General features: G+C 44.7%; 1 protein-coding gene across 1 annotated transcript; it reads right to left on the minus strand.

Annotated features, from left to right (window-relative positions):
- Positions 1 to 1,520: 1,520 nt before the first annotated feature.
- USP1 (ubiquitin specific peptidase 1) lies at positions 1,521 to 20,074 on the minus strand. Its single transcript, XM_040407617.1, has 9 exons — positions 19,955 to 20,074; positions 18,020 to 18,248; positions 16,036 to 16,162; positions 14,308 to 14,412; positions 14,054 to 14,214; positions 13,279 to 13,937; positions 9,168 to 9,332; positions 6,588 to 6,789; positions 1,521 to 2,804 (listed from the first exon to the last, which is right to left on the minus strand). The coding sequence occupies exons 2-9, from the start codon at positions 18,190 to 18,192 to the stop codon at positions 2,093 to 2,095; spliced, it is 2,304 nt and encodes a 767-aa protein (XP_040263551.1). The 5' UTR covers positions 18,193 to 18,248; positions 19,955 to 20,074; the 3' UTR covers positions 1,521 to 2,092.
- Positions 20,075 to 27,676: the final 7,602 nt, after the last annotated feature.

Consider the following 27,676-nt stretch of genomic DNA (forward strand, 5'->3'; position numbering starts at 1 on the left):
CCAGACTTCAGGCTGTAATTGACTGCAAAGGATTTGCAACCAAGTATTAAAAAGTGAAAGTTTGGTTTATGATTATTATTCTGTCCCATTACTTTTGGTCCCTTAACAAGTGGGAGACACATATGGAAACTGTTGTAATTCCTGCACCGTTCACCTGATTTGGATGTAAATACCCTCAAATTACAGCTGACAGTCTGCAGGTAAAGGACATCTTATCCGTTTCATTTCAAATCCATTGTGGTGGTGAATAGAGCCAGAAATGTTAGAATTGTGTCCATGTCCTAATACTTATGGACCTGACTGTATACCAGCTTAAAAAATGTAGCCAAAGTGACCCACGCCTGTATATCGCGTTACAAATTCACATTGCCGATTTCACATTCAATCAAATATTCTACAAAATATTAGTGAAATATTGTGAATTCGAATATAGCCCCTGCCACTCATATAAGGACAGGTTAGCCCAGGAACATGGACAGAGTGCACCTACCTTAAAGGTGTATCTCTGGGCTGAGCAGTTTCTCTAGGGCAAGAATAAGGATAGCTTTACCTCAACCTTCTGTCCTTACCTGTATAATATTGTTGGTATGTTTGCCAACGATCCATTGTTTTGACAGCTTTTTGTACTATAGTCATCAGGGTCCTGTTTGGACCAAGTATATATAGAATAAAGGTCAAGTTTTACAAGTCGCCCTCAGCGACGATATATGTTTTGAAATAGCGACTGTCTGCTATAATACCCTGGTACTCAGTGATTGGGCCGGGACTGAATCCTTGGAGCACTGCCTTTGTAACACCCTTGTGCTCTGCACACTCGCCCCTCCTCTTGATTGACAAAGCTAGACATCAGAAACTCAGTAGCTATGGCGTCCGCTGCACTTACGAGCGGGCCTTGACGTCCACCGTACATGTACGGAGAAAGTCGTGAAAGGGTTAGTGCTGTGTTCCTATTCTGTCCTTACTGAGCACGAGCAGCAGAGTTTCAGGCATTGTAACTAAGGGATTTGGAGCAGCATGAAGATACCTAGTACAAGTAACAGGGGAGGTGAGAACTGATTATCTAGCACCTCTAGAACACTCTGCTTATTACTGTGCATAGTATAAAGGACAAAAGAGGTGAGAACTGATTATCTATCACAACTAGAACACGCTGCTTATAGTAATAAAGGGAGAGGGGAGGACCGATTATCATCACTAGAATGCCCTGCTCATCACGGTGTATAGTATAAGGAGAGGTGAGGACTGATTATCTAGCACCTCTAGAACACTCTGCTTATCACTGTGCATAGTATAAAGGACAGGAGAGGTGAGAACTGATTATCACCACTAGAACACCCTGCTCATCACTGTTTACAGTATAAGGGACTTAAAATTGATAGAACATAAAATGTGTGATTAACATTTCTAAATTTATATGAAAGTTAAATTACACAATATTTTTTTTAAGCTGAAGTCAGTACATGTGCTTGATGCAAATATAAGCAATCACCCATAAAAAATGACAAACATGGAAGAAGGTAGAAATCTAAAAAACCTTTATCCAAAGTACAAACCCTGTGTATGGTCACAACACCAGACATTTTTCATTACAAAAAGTCTTAAGAAAACTTCTACGAAACAACATTTAAAATGATTCTGCACCTAGCTTTCCTGAACGGGTCTGTTCTCCAGTAATGGCTGGGCGCTCAGTCCCTGCCATCTACCTGTTGATAAATAGGTTCTTAAAAGCCTATACATTATTGCTGATTTGACAAAGTAACTTTGCATAAAGTTGTATTACCTGGGAGGGGGGCTCTATGCCATGATCGGACCACTAGTCACTCGACCAATATTTACTTTGTTTTTAGTATATAGAATGAGAAACTTTATTAAAAAAAAGAAATTGGTATTAAGTGTCTATGTGAAAAAAAACAAAACTGTATATAATCCAATCTATATATAAGTATATATATACGCGGGTTCTACATGCAATCTGTATATGACTGCAGCTTGTCTGTTAGATCTGATTATATACAAGATACAAATATATACACACACTGGCGGCTGGAACTGTACATATGATACAGGTTGCAGGCTGGACCCGGGACGATGTCTACTCTACCAACCTCTTGTAAAACAGCAGGTAGGGAGTGGACGTAGACTGAGTGTTCGGAGAAATTGTGGTCAAAAAGTCTCTTTCTTCAGTCACTTTTACTTCTGAATCGTCAAAGAGCAGCCACTTGCCCTCGTACTCTGTCAGACTCTGCAGTGCATACAATGCAGACTTGCTGCTGAGTCCATCTGTAGCAGACTGCAGTTTTTGATCATTTCCCTTATGGACATCGTCTATGACGCTGGATCCTGTTAACCCTTTGTCAGGGAGAGTGCTCTGAACCTTCTCAGCTTTTGGTGTAGGAAGCTGCTCAAAGTCAGTTTTACTTTTCTGTCCTCCAAGGAGGCCAATTGTGTCCGTATTCTTTTTGGCTACTTTGCCGTTTGCAGACAAGTTTGCACCAGTTCGAAAAGTGACTTCACTGTCGCGGCTTTCATCGGACATTCGAGCCTCCTCTTCCGTCAGTGGCTCGGTCTTCATTAGATCCTGGTGGTCAGTAGGAGCTTTCACCTGGTCTACCTGGAGGTTGAGGTCGCTCAGTTTGACATATGCTGTGTAATGTCCGCTGCTGATGGTCACTCCACTGTGCATTACCACGGCAAATAGACCATAAATGTCCCTCGTTGGCTTGGTACTCCACTCCTCCAAGGACAGTCGCAGTGGGGTTAATAAGGGTGTGTTAACTTTCGAGAGTCCTCCGTAACAATCAAACCTGAAAATAAAGACATAAAACAAAAGAAATTGAGCAAGGTCCACGCTATATGTAAGGCTGGACAAAATGTAAGCACCTAGTACACATGGAGGACAAAGGCTTTAACCGCAAGAGTAAAAATACATCAAGAGTATTTGAAGGCAAAGAGGAGTATTTAATTTGCAGTAATTTAACAGTACAGCGCTTACTTAGCACCACTAACGTAAAAAATAGTAAGTTCTGGAAATGGCATATCCATCATCACGGTGCACTAAAAAAGGGGGTTCAGATTTATTTGAAAATTTCCTCAGTGTCCCCAAATGTAATAAAATACCCTATACTCATCACTTAAAGGAGTATTATGGTTGTTTGAAGTTATGTGGAGAGGGGATAACTATTAGATCAGTGGGATTCCTACCGCTAGCACTCCCACCACTCGCGAAAACAGGTCCCAGTATCCCCTGAAATTAACAAAGTGGCCGCAAAATTCATTTCTATGGGAGTTTAGCCATCTCCGGAGTTCCCATAGAAACTAATGGAGCGACCGCACAAATGCCCGACCGGCTGATCGGTGCATTTCAAGGGGGCTACAGGGAGTATGGGGCCCCCTACCAATCTAATAGTTATCCCCTATCCTGTGGATAACTTCAAACTATTGGAATAGCCCTTTAATTCCTCTGCTTCCAGCACTGCGGTTAAGGGTACTTTCACACTAGCGTTAAAGTTTTCCGGTATGGAGTTCCGTCACAGGGGCTCAATACTGGAAAAAAAAAAAAAACTGATCAGTTTTATCCTAATGCATTCTGAATGGAGAGCGATCCGTTCAGGATGCATCAGTTCAGTCCCTCTTACGTTTTTTGGCCGGAGAAAATACCACAGCATGCTGCAGTTTTCTCTCCGGCCACAAATCCTGAACACTTGCCAGAATGCAGACATTAATTTCCATTGAAATGCATTAATGCCGGATCCGGCCCCAAGTGTTCTGGCATGCGCAGACCTTTAAAAAAAAAATGAATAAATTACCGGATCAGTTCTTTCAGGTGACAACCGGAAAGACTGATCCGCATCGGGATCAGTCTCACAAATGCATCAGTTTGCGTGCGGATTGCCAGATCCGGCAGGCAGTTCCAGCGACGGAACTGCCTTCCGGAATCCTCTGCCTCAAGTGTGAAAGTACCCTAAGGTCTGCACCTCAGATCTGTGTTTACAAGTTGCAGCAGTGACGTAGCTGTATATGGCATGCGACCACTGCAGCCAATTGCTTGCCTCACTGGTCTTGTGGCATATACCTCCATCTTCACCAACTGTTTGTTAAGGCGTATGTTTGCTAGAGAAACAAAAAGAAGAAGAGCGCACCATAGGGTAGTAGGTTTCAGACAAATGGATCCGGTTACAGGAGCAAAAAATGGAGGCTCACCTTATAGAGTTTTGCTATAAACAGGCACAACTCTACTGTAGGCTTATAGAAATTATGTGTCCGATAGTCGGGTGTGCAGCCGTGGCATCCAGAAACTTCAGGAGATAAGGCTCAATTCTCTCCAAAGGAGTTGCAATGTAGATATAGCAGGACCGCAAGGTGGCGAAATAACACCGTCCAGGACACTTGAATGCAGGATAAGAATCTTCTTTATTAAATATTTCTTCCGGAAGAAGCCAGGTTGCTGGCGAAACAGCGTTGGGAGAAGGAGACTGAGGGATCGGCGCGCTTACCTTGGGTATTTTTCTTAGTTTCTTGAATTCCACATTGCCTACTTATGCTCCTATTGGATTTTTGTCCAGGGTTTCTTGTCCTTTATGTGGCCTTCCACAATACTTTTGTATGCCCATGTGTGTTGATCCCCCAGTCCCCTTTGAGTTTTTTCCTTATTGAAATATATGCCTGTCTACTGCTGTTTTTATATGTGTCAAAATTTGTGATAATACGTGAAAATATTTATTCAATAAAGATTTTTCTTACCATGAGATGGAGCTTTAGTTCTATTGTTTGGGTATGAATTTTTGTATAGTGAAGGCTCTCTCTACTCTATTAATTTCTTATGACCCGGTGTTTACAATTGGTGGGTGAGAATATTCTTTTAGCCAAATACAACAACTATGCGTTTCGGAGATGCTAAGGTCCCCCTTCATCAGGTTAAAATGGCTCAATGGTAAGTGTCAAGTGCACAAAAGGTATCATAAAAAAATAAGCCAAAAGCCGCAAATGTGGACAGCCCAATGGTAATGGTACTGTCCACAGGTGCCTCCCACACATACTATGGTGGTACTATCTCCTTTCCAAATAAAAATCAGATAATCTATGCATCTTCTGAAGAATATCACATTCTCAGTCCAATACTTTATTTGGTAAATGTGGGTTTCCTCAAAAATGCCAATGAAGAGATTGACAAAGCTTGGGGCAAATCTCGTCCCCATAGCGATGCCACGTATTTGTCTGAAAATTCTGTCCTGGAATTGGAACGTACTATGTGTCAGGATAAACTTAATGCTTTCTACAATGAAGTTCTTCTGTTGTTCTGACAGTCTTTGTTCAGCAAGTCTGATGTGCATTTAATTCCTAGGTCATGTGAGATATTTGAGTATAAAGCGGACACATCCAAAGTGAGCCAGTGGTAGGAGTCTTCCCATATATTTTTCAGTTTTATAAGTGAGGTGGAGTCCTTAATGTATGATCTGAGGCTTGTCACATGTTTCTGTAGAAAGATATCTATATAATGTGATAGATTGTACTGCTGAAATAATGGGTCTTCCCGGGGGGGGGGGGGGGGGGTTTCAAGGCTCTTGTGAATTTTGGGAAGGTGGTAGAAAGTGGCAACTGTGGAATCCGGAACCATTATATACTCACTCTCTTTCTTCTCCAAAATTTGCTGTGCAGATTTAATTAGTGACTGAAAATCCTTCATGTCTTCTTGGGAAGGGTCGGTTTCCATAGGAATGTAGTATTCGGTATTGGATAAGATTCTGTATCACTATGCCCCCCCCCCCCATCTGCATTTCCAATCATTTCCAATGATTATATTTTTGTTGTCTTGAAGTTTTTTTTAGGGCTGATTTCTCATAAGAAATTCAGTTTTTGGGCTGAATTTGTATTTATTTTCCGGAATTCTTCTGATACGTTGGCATAACAGGCATCTATGAAGTTCCCTTTATAAAGTGTTGGGTAAAAGTTGTAATGCGGCTTAAGACCAGAAAGAGACCTACACCCTTCAGGCATACCATCTGGTCTTTAAGCCGCCTTCCAACTTTTACCCAACACTTTATAAAGGGAACTTCATAGATGCCTGTTATGCAATCGTATCAGAAGAATTCCAGAAAGTACAAGGAATACAGGTCATTCCCCTAGTTTTTTCATCAATCTGGGGGTTCGTTTTCCATAATAAACCACATTATTACCAATATATTCCCCTCACCTCCTATGAGTTTCAAATGATTTTGTGTTTTGATGTATTTTAATTATATGCAAATGAGGAGGCACCTGTGGACAGTACCACTCCCATTGGGCTGTCCACATTTGCTGCTTTTGGCGTTTTTTTTTATAAATACCTTTGTGCACTTCACACTTACCATTGAGCCCTTTTAACCTGATAAAGGGGACCTTAGCATCCCCGAAATGCGTAGATCTTGTATTTGGCTAAAATAATATTTAATAAAGAAGATTCTTATCCTGCATTCAAGTGTCCTGGACGGTGTTATTGCGCCCCCTTGCGGTCCTGCTATATCTACATTCCATCTTCACCAAGGCCAGAAATTGCCTGCATCGGTACAATAATAGACGAAGGTGTCGGCACCAATAAGGCAAACACTTACTCTGAACTGTTTGCTGCAAAGCACTTCAGATGAATGGTCATAATTTCTGGGATCTTATCAAACAGAAGGCTTCTCTCAGCTTCTGTGTAATGCAGGCAGTTCTCACAGAAGTATTTATCTTCTCCAACTATTCTCTCCACAGATGCAAACTGGGATATTGCCCATTTCAAGGTTTTGATTTCCAGCCTAGGATCAGGCGAGTCTAACAAAAAAAAAACAATACAAGAGGACAGATGGCAAATACCTTGACTGAGAATATTTAAGATAATATACAAAATCATGGCGTACAGGACCACATATTGATGAATTATGTCTGTGCCCCCCGCCCCAACCTACATAGGATCTGTCATGATGCAGAGTGCCCCAATAAAAAACAAAAACTATAAAGCTTATCATGCATTACATTGGTTGGTTTGTCTAATATGTTAACCACTTGCCATCTGGGCCATTTGCCCCCTTCCTGACCAGGCCTAATTTTGCAAAACTGACATATCTCACTTTATGTGGTAATAACTTTGGAACGCCTTTACTTATCCGAGTCATTCAGAGATTGTTTTCTCGTGACACATTATACTTCATGATAGTCATAAATTAGTCAAAATATTTCACCTTTATTTATGAAAAAATCCCAAATTTACCCAAAAAATTTTAATTTCTCCGCTTTTAAAAAAGAAAGTGATATCTCATAAAATATTTATTACTTAACATTCCCCATATGTCTACTTTATGTTGGCATCATTTTGGAAATGTCATTTTATTTTTTTAGGACGTTAGAAGAAGTTTAGAAGCAATTCTTCAAATTTTTAAGAAAATTGCCAAAACCCACTTTTTAAGGACCAGTTCAGGTCTGAAGTCACTTTGTGGGGCCTACATAGTGGATACCCCCATAAATGACCCCATTGTAGAAACTACACCCCTCAAGGTATTCAAAACCGATTTTACAAACTTTGTTAACCCTTTAGGCGTTCCACAAGAATTAAAGGAAAATAGAGATCAAATTTTTAAATTTCACTTTTTTGGCAGATTTTCCATTTTAATAAAAAAAATTATTTAACACATCGATGGTTAACAGCCAAACAAAACTCAATATTTATTACCCAGATTCTGCGGTTTACAGAAACACCCCACATGTGGTCATAAATTGCTGTATGGGCACACGGCAGGGCGCAGAAGAAAAGGAGCTCCACATGGTTTTTAGATGCCATGTCCCATTTGAAGCCCCCTGATGCACCCTTACAGTAGAAACTTCCAAGAATTGATCCCATTTTGGAAACTAGGGGATAAGGTGCCAGTTTAATTGCTACTATTTTTTGATCATTCATTATAACAACACTTTATGGGGCAAGGTGACAGTTTCTATTTATTTATTTTTACAGCGTTCACCTGAGGGGTTCAGTCAAGTGACATTTTTATAGAGCAGATTGTTACGGATGTGGCGATACCTAATATGTATACTTTTTCTTATTTATTAAAGTTTTACACAATAATAGCATTTTTGAAACAAAAAAAATTATGTTTTAATGTCTCCATGTTCTAAGAGCTATAGTTTTTTTTTATTTTTTGAGAGATTTTCTTATGTAGGGGCTCATTTTTTGCAGGATGAGGTGACAGTTTTATTGGTACCATTTTGTGGGACATACGCATTTTTGATCACTTGGTGTTGCACCTTTTGTGATGTAAGGTGACAAAAATTGCTTGTTTTGACCCGAGGGGTTAGGTCATGTGATATTTTTATAGAGCTGGTTTTTACGGACGCGGCAATACCAAATATGTCTATTTTATTTTTTCTATTTTTAACATTTTTTTTATTCCTTACTTGGGGAATTTTTTTTTTTTACATGTGAAACTTTTTTTTTACTTTATTTTTTCAACCCTTTATTTATTTTTTATTTTACACTTTTCGTCCCCCATAAGGTCATACAAGACCTCTGGGGGACATTTACTTCACTTTCTTTTTTTTTTTCACTGTTGATTTCTCCTGTAACTGGGGCTGACATAGTAGCCCCAGTTACAGGAGAAATACACCCCCAGAGAGGCTGTACAGCGCAATACAGCCTCAGTGCAGGGCTGATCGAGGTCTCTGAAAGACCTCACACAGCCCCTGCACTCTCCAGTCACATGACTGCCGGGCCGGAACAGGAAGCGCATAGCGCTTCATGCTCTGCAAACACAGCGCTCGGTGAGCGCTGTGTATGCAGCGATCCAGAAGGAAGGGACACCTGGGAACTGTCCCTGCCTTCTCTCTGGGTTGCCCTGCTGTCACTGACAGCGGGCAACCCGATCAGCAGCTGCACAATTAGCGTGCAGCTGCAGTTTCTGAACGGACGTTCTGGAACGTCCATTCAGAAATAGAGATCCACCTCCCGGACGTTTATAGTCTATGGGCGGATGGGAGGTGGTTAAGTGACAGCCATACTTTCTCAAAAATAAAAAAATAGGTAGCTCAGGGCTCACATCACATCTGCATCCACCTCGGTTGCGGATGCCATCATGTCTGGATACACAGTGCTGCATACAATTTGCAGTTCCTATACGTGTTGCATTTTGATTATCTTGAGTGGCTGTGAAGGAAGCACTTACTGTCGGATGAGTCTTCTGATTTTGGAGCATCATTTTCCTGCACAGGAACGCTGATATCTTGGAAGTCTTCCCTCCGTTCAGTCAGACATTCACATTCCAGACATCGCGTTCGTAACACCAGCTCGCCCTGGAATAATTTCTTCACCAGTTCAAACTCACTTGTCTCTACAATTATGAATCATAATCTATCAGCTCTAAAAAGACCCACACACATTTAATTAAAACCATATCTTTTCACAAACCAAAAACACTGGTAATTTAATTTTCAGGGGTTCATGACAGCACCACGAGAGAGGGTCCACCTCCCAGGACAAGAAACCCACAGGTATAAGAAGAGGAGCCCTCCGTAATCCAATCACCCGACTTTCCTCGCTTGCTTGACTGAAGGCATATGTTGTCTTCACGTTTACTTAACTTTTTTTTTTTTTTCCCTCCTTGCACACCCATAACTAAAAAGCAGCAAAAAGGGGGGGGAATTGAATCTAGGGGTGCTGTCATGGACTAAAAATCAAATTACCGGCGAGTGTAATTATCATTTTTCCCCATCGTCCATGAGAGCATTACGAGAGATCCCAGAGAAAAATCAGCCTGGAAAACCTTACGGCCAAAGGACAAGTCAGAAGAAGAAAGGTCTAACTTATAGTGCTTATAGGACCAATTTGTGGCTTTGCAGATGTCTTGGATTGAAGCCTCTGCTCAAGAAGTTGCCACCGCTCTTGTTGAGTGAGCCGACCATCCCCGGGGAACTGGCTTCTGCAGGGAATCATAAGCTAAACAGATAGCCTGCCTTATCCACCTGGATAAGGAACTTTTACTAGCTGATCTCCCTCTATTAGGGCCTGCTAACTGTACACAGAGGTTGCTTTCCTCCACCCCTTGGTAGCCTCTAAATAAGCCAACACACATCTTCTAACATCCAAATGATAGAGCTCGGCCTCCTTAAGGTTCTCAGGGTGATCACAAAAGGAAGGGAGAAACACTAACTGGTCATAAGGAAGGATCTATTGATCTGAAACGCGTAGACGGGAACACCATTGTTTTTACTGCAACCCTTAATAAAGGCTGACACTGAATTAGAAGCTGGAGGTCTGTAGCCTATTTTTTCGCATTGGATTGAGGCGCTTGGTTCCCAGCGCAATCCGCGCTTCTTGTGTGCAACAAGCTTGGTGAGCGCCACAGATTTTTTTGCTTTATCTAACTCCAACTTGAACCCCTCTTTTAGAGAGGTTAAGATCCAACTGCTGTTGGAAATTCTGGACAAGGCGGGGAGGAAGTTTGACAATCTTCCTCCCACCCTGGGGTCATTGTGTATTATCCATCCTGGGCAGAGCCCTGACCCTTGAACAGGAAGCCCTTTGATTTAGAAGAGGAGACTTTCCACCTGTTATCCTTCCTACCCATGTTTCTATCTTTACCGGGAAACATCTTTTATTGTCACGAAAGGGATTACACTGCCTGCGGAAACCAGAGGGGAACCCCTTTTTTTCTAAAATATCATCTAAGGTTGAGCCAAACAAATACTTTCCTGCGCAAGGAATATTACACGGGCGGTTTTTTGATGCCACATCTCCTGACCAGAGTTCGATAATGAAGCCGCTCTGGCAGACAATCTAACAGTCTACAGAGGCATCCGCTAAAAAGTCCGCCGCCTTAACAATAACTGGAATATTCTCCAATAATTGTTCTCTGGGAACGTTCTCTTTAATCCGAGACTCGAGCTGTTTAATCCATAAGATAAGGGCTCTGGATGTGCAAGTAGCGGCAATATTGGGCTTAAAGGAGGCCCCCACTGATTCCCGTGTGCATCTAAGAATGCTGTCCGCCTTCCTATCCATAGAGTCTTTTAGCTGACCTAAATCAAAGTGAAGGGAGGATCTACTGGATACTTTTGCTATAAGCACATCAATTTTTGGGGCCCGATCCCAGGATAGGCAATCTCGCTCCTCAAAGGGATACTTCCGTTTAACTGATGACGGAATAAAGCTCCGTTTATCTGGATTTTTTCATTCATTAGATATTAAGACACATTTTTATGAATGAAAAAACACCTTTCCCCAACTTTTTTCCCCCTCTAGACCATCAAACATTACATCTTGAATGGAAAGAACCTCTTTTTGGTCTTCAAAAAGCTGATCCGTATCCCGAATAGGAAAGAGCGGTTTACCACCCCTGTCCCCCTCAGAAGACAAATATGAGCCCAGTTCTCAGCTTTCTAACTAAAACTCCTCCTCTTCTAAACTAGAGATATCGGAGTAAACCGGCAGAGACTTATCAGGAACCTTTTTGGATTTAAGTGCGTTCCCCACTTCCACTATAACTTCTTCATGCATTTCATCATGGAAGGGGATTCTTCTGCGATTGTAGACAGTACAAGGGCGACAAAGTAGCTTAGTATAGGGTGGGAGACCACTTTGCTTTACACAATCCACATTCTTTATATTTTATGTTTTAGAGGATGCCTTTTTAGGTTTATCCTGAAAAACAACAACAAAACTGCCATAAACTACTCCCCTCTATGGCGTACCTGTAGGATCCACTTTCTAGGACAGGAAACCACTGAGGAAGAGAGGCTCCTCCTTTTTTATACCTGTGGGTTTCCTGTCCTGGGAGGCGGACCCTCTCTCATGGCGATGTCATGGATGATAGGGAAAAGTTTGATTACATCAAAGGAAAGCAAATAAATACAGAACAAAGTAAAGATTCTATTACACAATGTAGACCCCGTGCCGTACACAGTCCTGGACTACACCACTGTACATGTACAGGACATTAAAAGCTCCTGAAAATTAGCAGTAGCAGGTTGTTCCTAAACCTGAGAAGATAAAAGTGGCTTATAACCACTCCCTACATAGTACTTAAAGGGGTGATCCCATGATTAATGCAAAAATGAAAATCAGACATCATATAGCACATGGCAATCTCTTTCCAACAAAGCTAGACCCAGCCCTGTACCTCACATGGATCCAGAGATTCCCATTCATTGCTCCAATTGCTCTGCTAGAATTATTGTAAGTTGGCAGTTCAGGGGGCGTGTCCTTTCACAGGGGGATTGTCCTTTCAGCTGCAACTCTATTCCTGTAACTGTCACAGCTTCTAACAGTAGATATGGCTGCTGGCAGTTGAAGGATGGAACTGAGCATGTGTGACCACCTGAGTGATGCTACTGAGGTGGACAGAAGAACAAGGAGAAAAACAAACAGCAGGTGGCGCTTTGCAGATACATTTTATTGAATAACTTAGCAGCTATACTACATTTTTTAAATTACATGCAATTACAAAAGTATTCAGATCCAGGTGCTGGACTGAAAAAATGTAGAATATTTTTCATAGGACAACCCCTTTAACAAGCAAAAAAAAATAATATGCAAATTAACCCGAGATGAGTCCTGTCCCTGAGATGAGTCCTGTATGTGAGATAAGTCAGGGACAGGACTCATGTCAAATTAATTTGCATATGCATCAAATAGTTTTTTTTTACACAATAAAAGCACACAGAGCTATGGGGACTGGGTATTGCGGATGTGCTTGACAGGTTTCCTTTAAAGGGGGGTTGTCTCACCTCAGACATTGACAGTATATTGCTAGGATATGCAATTAATGTCAGATAGGTGCGCTCCCCCAACGATGAGAGATCCAAAAATTGCCAAGCCCTCGCTCAGCTATTTTTAGCAGACCCGTAGAAGTAAGTGTGGGGGGGGGGGTGGGGGGGTGGGGGGGCCTGTGCAAGTGGTGCGCTCAGCTATTTTCAGAACTCCCACAGCAGTGAATGGAGAGAGCACCCACGCATGCGCAGTGTGATTTCCTTCACTTCTGGGGCCCCGTTCTGGAGAAAGGAGTGGGTCTGAGAGGTGAGACCTACATCAGACTTCAATGGCATCTCTTAGTGATGTGCCATCAAAGTCGGAGATGGGCCAGCCCCTTTAAGAGTAATAAGTTATTCCCATCTCAACCTTTCATGGTGGAGACTGGAATATTCCTTGTAAGCAGATGCCAAAAAGTGAAAAACTGAAAAAATAATGTGCAGATGTTTCTGTGTAAAGACACAACATCCTTACATGTACTGTATCTGTAGATAGAAAATTCTAATGAAAGTAATACAATTAATACCAACCATTCTGGGATGTCTTGGTATCGCTACCTTCTTCTGACTTGTAGTCGCCATTTTCCTTCACTGGCTCCTCACTCTTGGACTGATCTGGGTCGGATTTAACATTCAGGTTTTGAGGCTCAGCGGGAGAACTTTTAGACAGGCTGTCCATTTTACTCAAACTCCTGAACTTTGATAAAATACTTGGTTGTTTACCCGATTTCAACCAGTTCAGCCCTAATCTGGATTTTTTGTGCTGGGTGTGACTGGTGGGAGCAGAGTCTGCACGGACTTTAGAACAGTCTGCTTTATCCTTCTGCTTCTCCAGGACTGGTTTCCTTTTTGATCTGGTTACTCGCTGCTCCTCAGGCGCAGGCTCTTTAGTTAGCTTCGTTTTTTTCTTTACATTTCCAACCTCACTATCACTCTTTCGTTTGCCATTGTCACTTTTTGGACTCGCTGTTTCATTATTAGAAGATACATCCTCAGAGATGTCCGGGGTCCCAGCATTACAAGCACTTGGTTCTTTGCTTTCAGGTTGTGGTGTAGCTGGCTCATTCACACACAAACTTTTCATCTCTTTTGTCAGGCTCTGGCAGGCTTCCTGAATGTTTCCCAAAATACACTGCAACACTTCTTGCGCATCGTGCTGGAGATATCCTTCATACATAGGATTTAATTCTCTGGTAAAGGGATCAAAATAAAAGCAGATTGAGATAGTGACAGGTAGTACATAGATTTATAAGTGGTTCACTCAGGGAAACGGCAGACTGTATTACAGGCGTATAGCACTTCGTACCTCAGCGTGTTCAGAAGCCTTCTGGGTTGTGCAGCAAGCTCTGTGTCATAATTCTCTGGATTTAAAAGATAGTTGACTTGTAGGTGTTCTGTGGAATGAATCAATGAACTCAAATTGCAGATGACCTCATAACTTGCAGGTAAGTCTTCTTTCGCACTCTCCTGTAAGACATGCATTTTAAATCAGACATAAAAGAAAACAAAAAAAAAAAAAGGCAAAAAAAAAAAACACAAAACAGAAAAAACCCCACTAACTTTATTTTCGTCAGCATGCTCTTTGTCCTCCTTCTCTCTCCTCTTAGATATAACTTCACTCAGTTGTTTTACGCCGCTTTTAAATCCAGGGCAGTAGCATAAAACCTGTGTGTACAGTATGGGGAGAGGGTGGTTAAGGGGTTTTCTGGGTGTAGAATAATGATGACATATCATCAGGATTAGGGATGAGTGAAATAGACTTTGAATGATACACCCGAAGTTGATTCGCATAAAACTTATTTTCAATACTGTACGGAGCGAGCCCTCCGTACAGTACTAGTATATTGGCTCTGATGAGCCTAAGTTATTACTTTGCAAAGTATTGCGAGGCTTCGCATAACAACTTCATAAATTGATTTAGAAAAAAAAAAAAAAAAAAAACACTTCCCGAACTCGGGTTCAGGAAATGGTTATTTACAGTATAAATAAATTTCTGAAGTTATGAGAAGTCTCGCAAGACTTCGCAAAATAATAACTTAGGCTCATCAGAGCCAATACATTCTAATACTGTACGGAGCACTCGCTCCATACAGTATTGAAACAAAGTTTTATGCGAATCAACTTCGGATGAATTAATAGACTGTTTTCCTTTATAAAAACTCATCAGACCCCCAACACCCTTCATTCCAACCCTGTACGATCAGCCCAAGTGCATCAGTTCTCTCAGTGCCATCAGCTCCGTTCCCCCAGTGCCTCCATGCCATGTCCCCCACTGCCATCAGATCAGACCCACCATGCCATGTCCCCCAGTGCCATCTGCCCCTCCATTGCCATGTCCCCCTCCCCCAGTGCCTCCATGCCATCCACCATGTCCCCCACTTCCATCTGCCCCTCCATTGCCATGTCCCCCTCCCTCCAGAGCCTCCACTGCCATCTGTCCCCCTTCAGTGCCACCAGGCTGTCCCCCTTCAGTGCCATGTCCCCAGCGCCAGTGAAATACTTACCTTTCTTGTAGGAACACGGCTCCACAGCTTCTCCATCATCCCCACGCGCTGCACTGTCGTCCTGACTTCAGACATCGTCGGGTCATAATGCGCTCTTACATGCACTATGACCTGATGAGGTGTCAGGATCCAGTGCAGTGCGGTACAGGCCGGCGGGTGACTACGGAGCGGTAAATAATAGCAAACGCTTCACTCCTGCTCTGTGGTCACATGACACAAACGAATCCTCGATGTGTTGGGTTTCAGTCCTAATTAAAACTAAGTTTTATGCAAATCGATTTCAGATGTTTCATCCGAAGTCGATTCACTCATCCCTAATCAGGATAGGTCAACAATATCACATTGGTAGGGAGGTCTGATTCCCTGCACCCCCACCATTCAGCTGTTTGAAGAGTCCACAGGGGTCTGGTAAGCCCTGTGACCTCTTCCTCGGCCAGTGACGTTACGTTAATTGGTCACATGACCTATGTGCAGCTCGTCTTATTCAAGTGAATGAGCCTGAGCTACAATATCAGGCACAGCAGCTATCCAATGGATGGCACTATGCTTGATATGCTGTGACAAGGCCACTGCGCTTACCAGAGTGCTGCAGCCTCTCCAAACAGCCGATTGGTGGGGGTGCCAGGAGTCGGACCTCGCACTAAACTGTTATTGATAACTTATCCTTAACTACAGAAAAATCACTTCAATTTGTAAAATAATATATTTGTGAGACTAAGGTCACACAGATACAAGGCTTTCTTAAAACACACCAATGAAAAGAAAATGGAAGGAGTATATGTACCTGAAGTATACTGTTAAGGTAGCAAGTGTTGCCAAGATTGCTGAATCCTACAAAAGGAGCCAAGCTTTCTTTCTTCACACAGCAGACAGGAGGGGAGAGCTGAGCAGCAGGAACCACCTGATCACAGCTTCAAGAAAAACATAAGGATCTCATCAGATTGACATACCTCACGTGTGGAACCTACATAACATCACATACTGTATATACATTGGCGGTTGACAAGACTTCTTCACATTTTCATGATTTCTGCATTATACACTGAAGGAGAGAACGTATAGGTTTAAAGCTCATGCACATAAAGCCGCAGGACCCGGCTGATTAGCAGGGTAAAGTAACCGGGCCTGCTGTAGGTGACAAACAGCCCGGGCAGCCAAGCACAGACACATGGGTAATACACTGCTCAAAAAAATAAAGGGAACACAAAAATAACACATCCTAGATCTGAATTAATTAAATATTCTTCTGAAATACTTTGTTCTTTACATAGTTGAATGTGCTGACAACAGAATCACACAAAAATAAAAAAATTGAAATCAATTTCTGGATTTGGAGTCCCACTCAAAATTAAAGTGGAAAAACACACTACAGGCTGATCCAACTTTGATGTAATGTCCTTAAAACAAGTCAAAATGAGGCTCAGTAGTGTGTGTGGCCTCCACGTGCCTGTATGACCTCCCTACAACGCCTGTGCATGCTCCTGGTGAGGTGGCGGACGGTCTCCTGAGGGATCTCCTCCCAGACCTGCACTAAAGCATCTGCCAACTCCTGGACAGTCTGTGGTGCAACGTGATGTTGGTGGATAGAGCGAGACATGATGTCCCAGATGTGCTCAATTGATTTCAGGTCTGGGGAACGGGCGGGCCAGTCCATAGCATCAATGCCTTCGGCTTGCAGGAACTGCTGACACACTCCAGCCACATGAGGTCTAGCATTGTCTTGCATTAGGAGGAACCCAGGGCCAACCGCACCAGCATATGGTCTCACAAGAGGTCTGAGGATCTCATCTTGGTACCTAATGGCAGTCAGGCTACCTCTGGCGAGCACATGGAGGGCTGTGCGGCCCTCCAAAGAGATGCCACCCCACACCATTACTGACCCAATGCCAAACCGGTCCTGCTGGAGGATGTTGCAGGCAGCAGAACGTTCTCCACGGCGTCTCCAGACTGTCACGTCTGTCACATGTGCTCAGTGTGAACCTGCTTTCATCTGTGAAGAGCACAGGGCGCCAGTGGCGAATTTGCCAATCTTGGTGTTCTCTGACAAATGCCAAACATCCTGCACGGTTTTGGGCTGTAAGCACAACCCCCACCTGTGGACGTTGGGCCCTCATATCACCCTCATGGAGTCTGTTTCTGACCGTTTGAGCAGACACATGCACATTTGTGGCCTGCTGGAGGTCATTTTGCAGGGCTCTGGCAGTGCTCCTCCTGTTCCTCCTTGCACAAAGGCGGATGTAGCGGTCCTGCTGCTGGGTTGTTGCCCTCCTACGGCCTCCTCCACGTCTCCTGATGTACTGGCCTGTCTCCTGGTAGCGCCTCCATGCTCTGGACACTACGCTGACAGACACAGCAAACCTTCTTGCCACAGCTCGCATTGATGTGCCATCCTGGATAAGCTGCACTACCTGAGCCACTTGTGTGGGTTGTAGACTCCGTCTCATGCTACTACTAGAGTGAAAGCACCGCCAGCATTCAAAAGTGACCAAAACATCAGCCAGGAAGCATAGGAACTGAGAAGTGGTCAGGTCACCACCTGCAGAACCACTCCTTTATTGGGGGTGTCTTGCTAATTGCCTATTATTTCCACCTGTTGTCTATCCCATTTGCACAACAGCATGTGAAATTGATTGTCACTCAGTGTTGCTTCCTAAGTGGACAGTTTGATTTCACAGAAGTGTGATTGACTTGGAGTTACATTGTGTTGTTTAAGTGTTCCCTTTATTTTTTTGAGCAGTGTAGTTAGTAAAAAGAATTCTAGCGCTTACGTTTCTGTCGCTTTCTCGTCCACATTTTGCTCTTCAGTTTGTGGTGTTTCCGCAAAGTCCAAAGCGCGTTTTGTCTCCTTTTTCTGGAAGAAGCGCAGGGACAGGCGGCTCCTCCTGGTGGGGCTAGCTTTGGCCAGCACTGTCTGACTTTCACACTGAGTAACTGCTGGCATTTTCCTGTAGTGCTCTCGTCCCCCCGATCCAGGGTGGGCCGTACGAAAGATTTCACCTATAAGAGATAAAAGTTATACATTGTAGACCATATTAACACGTCATACGCGGCATAGGCTACTTTCACACTAGCGGCACGGACCTCCGGCAGGCTGTCGGATTTGTCCTGCCGCTAGTGACCGTGTGCCTCCGGCAGTCTATGGTGTCGCACTGCAACATGCAGCGACTGCGACGCAAGTCACAGAAAATCCATTTAGGGTGGATTTTTCCACGACTGTCGCGTCGCAGCATGTCGCATTGCGACACCATAGACTGCCATTCGAAGAATTGTCGTGCAACAAAATGTTGCGCGACAAATGTTGCAGTGTGGTTATGCCCTGTCGTTCGACAAATGTCGTCGTGTAGACCTAGCCTAAAACTACGACATGTCCGACATTTATTCCAGCAGCCTCTCGCCGGAACTCCACCCCGTCCCCATTATAGTCAATGGGGACAGAGCGGCAGGCCGGAGACACGCAGTCACTAGCGACAGCATGGATACGACAGGCTGTTCACCCGATGGAACAGCCTGCCCGGAGGTCCGTGCCGCTAGTGTGTAAGTAGCAACAGTCGCGCATAGAGCCGTACGGCCAGCGTGTCTTGTCGCGCTCCATCAGGTACCATATAGAAAGAATTGCTGAATGAGTCCCGGTTACTGGCGGCTCCACTAGGAGCCCATATATCTGGAGGTGCTCTTTATGATGGCCATGTGCTGGACATCTAAATCCAGGCACCTGCCATCCCACTAAACCAAAACTGCCCCTGCTGAGCAGCTGTCTGCGCCCTCGCAGCCTCTTCTGCCGGCGGGGACACGTCCACATCCGTTATCGCTCCGCTATTTCCTGTCGCGTGAAATGTTTGTTTCCCAGAATTGCTATCTGAAGGTGTGAGGGCGACTGTAGGAACCCATGCGGTGGATATCCCCTCTTCTGACACCCATGACCGCCTCTCTGCACCCGTCACCGTTCTCCTTGCTCGGACCACTTTTGGTAGGGACTAATCACTGACCCCAGGGACACCGCCTGTTCTGGACGCTCTGACAGGTGAAGGTCAGTCGCTCGGATCCTAACACTTCCCCATTTTTGCTGCTTCCAACACATCAAGTTCAAGAACCAAATGTTCACTTACTGCCTAATACACTGAACCCCCTGAGAGGCGCCACCGTCAGCAGGTTACTCACTGCACCCGTCAGTGGTTTTATTTTATGGTTTGGCACATTCTTACACGTGGCCCTCACAGGGCTGTGTCTACACCGTATGGGGGGGCCCCCAGGAACACTACACATTCCAACATGTGCTGCTGGAGCGGCTGCAGAGCATGCTGGGAGTTGTAGTTCCACCACAGGGCCCCCAGGAACACTACACATTCCAACATGTGCTGCTGGAGCGGCTGCAGAGCATGCTGGGAGTTGTAGTTCCACCACAGGGCCCCCAGGAACACTACACATTCCAACATGTGCTGCTGGAGCGGCTGCAGAGCATGCTGGGAGTTGTAGTTCCATCACAGGTCGATGTCCTATACTATGGGGGGCACATACAGGACTACCGACAGGGGCCCTGCGCCTCGGCTCCTTCGGTCACTAAAAGCCGGGAGGACAACTATTGCCGCCATTGCTCTCAGGCTGTTGCGCACACTTCAAAAACGCGGCATGAGCGAAGGCGGGAAGTGGGCACAGGCCACACACAGCGGCCGCAGGGCCGAGAACCATCACGGGAGAACAAGTACCTGCCGGGCCTCGGTGGGCGTCTGCCGCCTCAGCACATCTGTACACTGTCTGGCGGGAAAAATCGCCACAAATCAGGATCCTGGAGCTCCCAAGGCCGGAGCCCGCCTTTCCCGACGTGATGACATCATCCGCCTCCTACGTAAGCCAACTTCCGCCCAGAGCTTTCACTTTTCGTTACGGGCGACCAGATCTTGAGACTTGATTGGCGGAATAGTATCACGTGGTCCTGCTGCTGGTGGGAGGGCTGAATGACGTAAGGCCGGCGGAGTTCTTTAATTGGTCGCCGTGGTTTGAAGGGGTTGGCGGTTAGGGAGGTGGTTGAGCTGTGGAGGAGACCGTCACCTCGAGGGAACATGGCGGCTCTTTCACACTGAACGGATTTTTATCGACATTAGTGACTGAAGTGAGCATTCTGTATTAAGAATGCTATTATTTTCCCTTTTAACCTTAGGTAGGCGATTTTAGCCCTATACGCTAAACCTATGGCCAGGTCCGTACTAATAACATGGATCCTAAACTGGCCTTATTAAACCTGCTTGTGCCTCTATTAGCCCAAAAAACAGTTTTTTATAACCGGTCAATCGCCTACCTAAGGTGCCCAAGGTTAAAAGGGAAAATAATAGCATTCTTACCACCTGTGCCGAACGGGAGGAGTGCTGATACCAGTGGTAAAGAAGGAAGATTCAAATGGTTATCTGGGGGAGAAGAACAGAACTGGATCGCACATCCACAATGCTATGCTTTGATCTAACTCGCTTCTCAGCGCTATATTACAGTGTACGGCCCCCCATACTGCATGCTGTACCAGAGGCATTAGTGTACATTTTGATCAAAAGGCATAAGCCCACTCACCACGCCAAGGTCACCTCTTTGAGTGGGACCTACTCTGACAAAAAGGCGCAGCGCAATGCGGTGACAAAGCGGCACTGCCCTAGTAGGCAGCGGGACCCAGGAGTCAAACAGCACCTTGGCGCGGTGAGCGGGCTTATGCCTTTTGATCAAAATGTACAGTAATGCCTCTGGTACAGCATGCAGTATGGGGGGCTGTGCACTTTAAAATGGCGCTGAGAAGCGAGTTTAGATCAAAGCATAGCATTGTGGATGTGCGATCCAGTTCTGTTCTTCTCCCCGTGATATGTTGTTCAAGTCTTCCTTCTTTACTACTTGTATCAGCAGTCCTCCCATTCGGCACAGATGGTTTTAATCACAGAAGTCTGCATATAAGTGGTCATTGACCTGTAGCTCCTGATAGTAGTGGACATGTTGTGTTAGACAACTGTTCACATGTTGCAGTACTGCGTGGTGGCCTTTGTTTTTGTGTTGGTGGGACCCAGTGCCATGGGTGGCATCGTTGGACAGCAGGGGTGCTGTTTGACTCCTGGGTCCCACCGCCTACTAGGGCAGTGCCGCTTTGTCAGAGTAGGTCCCACTCAAAGAGGCGACCTTGGCGTGGTGAGTGGGCTTATGCCTTTTGATCAAAATGTACACTAATGCCTCTGGTACAGCATGCAGTATGGGGGGCCGTACACTGTAATATAGCGCTGAGAAGCGACTTAGATCTAAGCAAAGCATTGTGGATGTGCGATCCAGTTCTGTTTTCTCCCCCAGATAATACATATGAACATGGGACCAACACAGATGCCTTCAGCTGCCAAGCGCACATGGAACAGGTCAGCCAATGTCATAGGGACAAAACTGCTGACAGCTGCCCTTTGAGAAGTGCACGCCTCGTGTCCTATCTGTGCAGGTCCGTACAACAGGACGGGGGCTGGCGTGTCATTTGCGCTAAATTATTATGAATGTGCTGGGGTGGTTGGACCAGCTTTGCCCCGCTCACTCCACCTGCTTTTTGGTAAAGTGGTTAATACAAGGACCCAAAAAGGTTGGGGGGGGGGGTGCTAAAATGTGTTTATCCCTGATGTATGGTACTCGTACAGTTGCTTATATTGCGTGTTTCGTATACAGAGATGTACATAAGCTCTTAGGCTGGGGCTGTGATGCACGACCAACTAACGGAGTGCAGCCATTGAACGGGATGGGGTCAAGTTGCCGCGACCCAAGAATCGCTGCTGTATTGTTGCTGTTCTGGCAACTTGCGAGTCGCGGTGCAGCCCCTTTCACTTGTGAGGCGGCTCCGCTAAACTGTCATATTTCACCATGTAATCTGCAGGCAGCGTGTTATAGAGCAGGAGGAGCTGAGCAGATTATATATAAAGAGGACCTGTCACCATGTAATCTGCAGGCAGCGTGTTATAGAGCAGGAGGAGCTGAGCAGATTATATATAAAGAGAACCTGTCACCGTGTAATCTGCAGGCAGCGTGTTATAGAGCAGGAGGAGCTGAGCAGATTATATATAGTTTTATGGGAAAATATTAAAGGGCTTCTGGAACCCCCCAAACAGCAATTTTCAGTATTGGACTTAATATAATTGCTAATTACAAGTTATAATTAATCTTCACCCAAACATATAATCTGCTCAGCTCCTCCTGCTGTTTGCAGCTCAGACACCATGTTCAACGTGACAGGTTCCCTTTAACCTCTTCAGGACACATGACGTACCGATACGGCATGTTGTCCTGGTACTTAAGGACACGTGACGAACCGGTACGTCATGTGTATTTCCGATCACCAGCGCGGGGGGGGGTCCTGTGACTGCGATCAACGCAAACCGCAGGTCAATTCAGACCTGCGGTTTGCGGCTTTTATCTGCGGCGGCGGCTGGCGTGCCATCGGGTCCCCATGCGGCTGTAGGGGGGACCCAATGGCATGGAAGGCAGCGCGATGCCTAAGGAAGGCATCGCGCTGGTGAGATCCAGCCCCCTGGATCTCACAGGCCGGAAGCTGTATGAGTAATATTCACTGTATTACTCATACAGCCAATGCATTCCAATACAGAAGTATTGGAATGCATTGAAAAGGGATTAGACCCCCAAAAGTTCAAGTCCCAAAGTGGGACAAAAAATAAAGTAAAAACAAAAGTTGAAAAAATAAAGTTTTCCCCCAAAAAATTAAAAGTTTCAAGTAAAAATAAACAAAAACGTCATTTTCCCCAAATAAAGTTAAAAAAAAATTGGTAAAAAATAGGGGGGGGGGGGGAGTATACATATTGGGTATCGCCGCGTCCGTATCAACTGGCTCTATAAACATATCACATGACCTAACCCCTCAGATGAACACCGTAAAAATAAAAAATTCAAAAATAAAAACTGTGCTAAATAAACCATTTTTTTTGTCACCTTACATCAGAAAAAGTACAGCAAGCGATCAAAAAGGCGTTTGCCCACCAAAATAGAACCAATCTAACCGTCACCTCATACCGCAAAAAATGAGCCTCTACCTGAGACAATCGCCCAAAAAATAAAAAAAAAACTATAACTCAGAATATGGAGGCACTAAAACATAATTATTTTTTTTTAAAAGCTGTTATTGTGTAAAACCTACATAAATAAAATAAAAAGTATACATATTAGGTATCACCGCGTCCGTATCGACCGGCTCTATAAACATATCACATGACCTAACCCCTCAGATGAACACCATAAAAAATAAAAACTGTGCTAAATAAACAATTTTTTGTCACCTTACATCACAAAAAGTGTAATAGCAAGCGATCAAAAAGTCATCTGCACCCCAAAATAGTGCCAATAAAACCGTTATCTCATCCCGCAAAAATCATACCCTACCCAAGGTAATCACCCAAAAACTGAAAAATTATGGCTCTCAGACTATGGAAACACTTAAACATGATTTTTTAAGAAATCAGTGTAAAACTTACATAAATAAAAAAAAAAGTACACATATTAGGTATCTCCGCATCCGTGACAACCTGGTCTATAAAAATATCACATGATCTAACCTGTCAGTTGAATGTTGTAAATAACAAAAAATAAAAAGGGTTCCAAAACAGCTATTTTCTTGTTGCCTTGCCTCACAAAAAGTGTAACATAGAGCAACCAAAAATCATATGTACCCTAAACTAGTACCAACAATACTGCCAAAATTATTGAAATGGAAAATCTGCCAAAAAAGTGACATTTTGAAATCGTATCTCTATTTTCCATTCATTCTTGTGGAACGCCTAAAGGGTTAACAAAGTTTGTAAAATCAGTTTTGAATATCTTGAGGGGTGTAGTTTATAGAATGGGGTCATTTTTGTGTGGTTTCTATTATGTAAGTCTCGCAAAGTGACTTCAGACCTGAACTGGTCCCTAAAAATTGGGTTTTTGAAAATTTGCTTCTAAACTTCTAAGCCTTGTAACATCCCCAAAAAATAAAATATCATTCCCAAAAGGATCTAAACATGAAGTAGACATATGGGGAATGTAAAGTAATAACAATTTTTGAAGGTATTATTATGTATTATAGAAGTAGAGAAATTAAAACTTGGAAATTTGCAATTTTTTGGTAAACTTTGTATTTTTTTATAAATAAAAATGAATTTTTTTGACTTCATTTTACCAGTGTCATGAAGTACAATATGTGACGAAAAAAAACAATCTCAGAATGGCCTGGATAAGTCAAAGCGTTTTAAAGTTATCACCACTAAAAGTGACACTGGTCAGATTTGCAAAAAATGGCCTGGTCCATAGGGCTGAGTCCCAAAGGGGTTAAAGCCTCCACTCTGTAATCCTCAGCGCTGCCTCCCATTGAAATGAATGGGAGGCAAAAACCACACTGCCACCGGCGAAATTTCAGCGTGGGTGTCTGCGCTAAAGTTCCACGGTAAAAGACGCCACGTGATCATACCCTGAGTGTTAAGCTGGATTTGAGCAGCAGATTGTCTGGAAGGGAACATTCATTCCTGACCGTCGACGGCTCGTTTCGTTTACATGCAGCAATCGCCTCCACAGCATGGGGTCTCATTTGCACGACCGTATGGCCGCGGTGCCCATATTCTGAACTGCAAATTGCGGTCTGCAGTACCCATTCACTGCCGAGGGAACTCCGTGCTGTGGACCACAAGATACGGCAAAAGATAGGACACGTACTAACTTGAGCGGAGGCACAGATCGGAAGCCTACGGAAACGCGCGGAAGCACTTCCATGGGCGTTCGGGGCCGCAGCACAAAATATAGGACATGTCCTATCTTTTGCCGTATTTTGCGGATTGTGGACCCGTTCAAATCAAAGGGTCCGCACCACAGTACAGGATTCACCCGGCCGGTGCCCATATATTGCAGACTGCTATTTGCGGTCTGTAACACGGGCATGGCGACCATACAGTCGTGTGAATGAGTACGAGGGATCGCTCGTTCCCTTACAAAATCATTGTTTCTGGGCAGCAGATCACTGATTAGGGTCCATTCACACATCCGCAAAATGGGTGCGCATCCGTTCCGCAATTTTGCAGAACGGGTGCAGACCCATTCATTTTCAATGGGGCCGTAATGTGCTGTCCGCATCCGCGCTTCCGCATCCGTGCTTCAGTTTCCACAAAAAAATAGAACATGTCCTATTCTTGTCTGCAATTGCGGACAAGATTAGGCATCTTCTATTGATGTGCGGTCCGCAAATTGTGGAATGCACATTGCCAGTGTCCGTGTTTTGCGGATCTGCAATTTGCGGATCCGCAAAACACAGACGTGTGAATGGACCCTTAGACCGCACGACCTGCAGCCCAGAAATGATAATTTACCTGCCTGCACAAATGAGAGTTTCACCAATGAACGAGCGTTTCGCCTGTTCATGGGGTGATTGGCTGCACCTTTAGGGTCCAGTCACACGTCCACAACTGTTTTGCGGTCCACAAATTGCGGATCCGCAAAACACGGACACTGGCCATGTGCGTTCCACATTTTGCGGACCGCACATGGCCAGCACTATAATAGAAATGCCTTTTTCCCCTCCCCCACGACAGCACCTTAGAGAGAGATGGCTCCGCCCCAGGACAGGAAACCTGCAGCATAAAAAGGTGGAGCCGCTCTCCCACCTCAGTGAGGTTTCCTGTCCTGGTACGGGAGCCTGCAGTTGTCGTCCTGACCTGGAAGTCCCGGTAGATGCCGGAGGGTTGGAGGCGGCTTGTTTACCTGTCCGATCATCCCCACAGGCGTCGGGGGCAGGATACCGGTGAGAAGATCCCGGGTCACAAGGGCAGAAGGTGCTGGTCCCTCAGACGAGGAGGACCGCACCAACGGATCTAGGGTGGCCAGAAGGCCCCAGTATTGCTGCAAACCAGCCAGGACGCCACCGGATGTAGACGCTGGTGGGTGGCGTCTGGACAGGAAGTGCCATGCGTTCCACGGCCGTGCGCTTCCGGTCAGGTGACCGGAAGTTCGGCTGCCCGGCAGTTTTAAAACCAACTACATACAGGTATGAGGGTGCTGGAGTTATTGGACGCCGTTGTCTGTTTTCGGTGTGCCTGAAGTGGACCAAGTTCCTGGGCTATCTTGGCGTGGAGAGGTTTGCAGTAACTATGTATCTCTCAGGTGAGAGGAATTCTTGGTGGCAGTAGATAACCTGGGCAATATTTTTGCAGGTTACCTTTCATTATGGATGAAGAAGGGAGATCTGAATGTGCAGATATTGAAATCTTGCCGCCGGTATTGTGAGTCCTATTCTCGCTCCTTTCAGGGTCTAGGCTGTTACTTAGATTGGGTATATTCCATTTTTCTTAGACGGTGCCTAAGAAGGTGGCGACAAAGAAAAAGAACAAGGAATGCCCTATCTGCAAGTGCTCGCTGTCTTCTACTTATGCTAAGAAGCTCTGTCAGCAGTGCATTGAGAAGACAGTGGCCGAGGAGACTCCGAGTCTTCTAAAAGACATTAAGTCTATTATGTCCGAAGTCAAAAATTCCTTGAAAGCCGGTAGGAAGAGAAGAAGAGAAGTGAGACAGGAGTCCGACGTGGAATCGGAAGATAGTGGCTCTCTCTCCGGGGATGAGGACTCTAATGATTCCTTCTCTTCGGAGGATGACACCAAAGAAGGAAAGTTCCTTTTTCCGGCAGAAGATACGGACAAATTGTTAAAGGTTATCCGATCTACCCTGGAATTGGAAGATACCAGAGAAAATAGATCTGTAGAGGATGTTGTGTTTGGGGGACTTAGGGAAAAGAAGCGTAGGTGTTTCCCTGTCCATAAATCGGTCTCAGCTGTGATAGAAAAAGAATGGAAAAAACCGGATAAAAAACCGTTTATTTCTAAAACCTTTAAGCGGAAGTACCCCTTTGAGGAAGAGGCATCTACATCTTGGGACAGGGCCCCGAAGCTGGATGTAGCCATTTCCAAGATTTCTAAAAAATCCTCTCTGCCCTTTGAGGACATGGGTTTCTTGAGGGATCCCTTAGATAAAAGAATAGATTCTGCCCTTAAGAATTCATGGGAATCTTCTGCGGCGGCTTTCAGGCCTAGTATAGCCGCCACAGTGGTTGCGAGATCTATGTCACTGTGGTTGGATAGGCTACAGGGGCAGATTAGGGATAAATGCCCTAGAGAGCAATTGTTGGCATCTATGCCCACTTTCCAGAAGGCCGCGGACTTTATTGCAGATGCCGCAGTGGACTCGGTGAGGCTGGAAGCGAGAGCCGCATCCCTTTCCAATTCCGCGCGACGTGCTTTGTGGCTTAAGAATTGGAAAGGGGGGGATATGCCGTCCAAGCTGAGATTGTGTAGCATTCCCTGTGATGGCCAGTTCCTTTTTGGGTCTGAACTTGACTCCTTACTCGAAAAAGCGGCAGATAGAAAGAAAAAGTTTCCCCAAGAATCTTTCACTCAATTTAAGCA

This window comes from Bufo bufo, chromosome 9, assembly GCF_905171765.1.
Source record: "Bufo bufo chromosome 9, aBufBuf1.1, whole genome shotgun sequence".
In the NCBI taxonomy this organism is placed as follows: domain Eukaryota; kingdom Metazoa; phylum Chordata; class Amphibia; order Anura; family Bufonidae; genus Bufo; species Bufo bufo.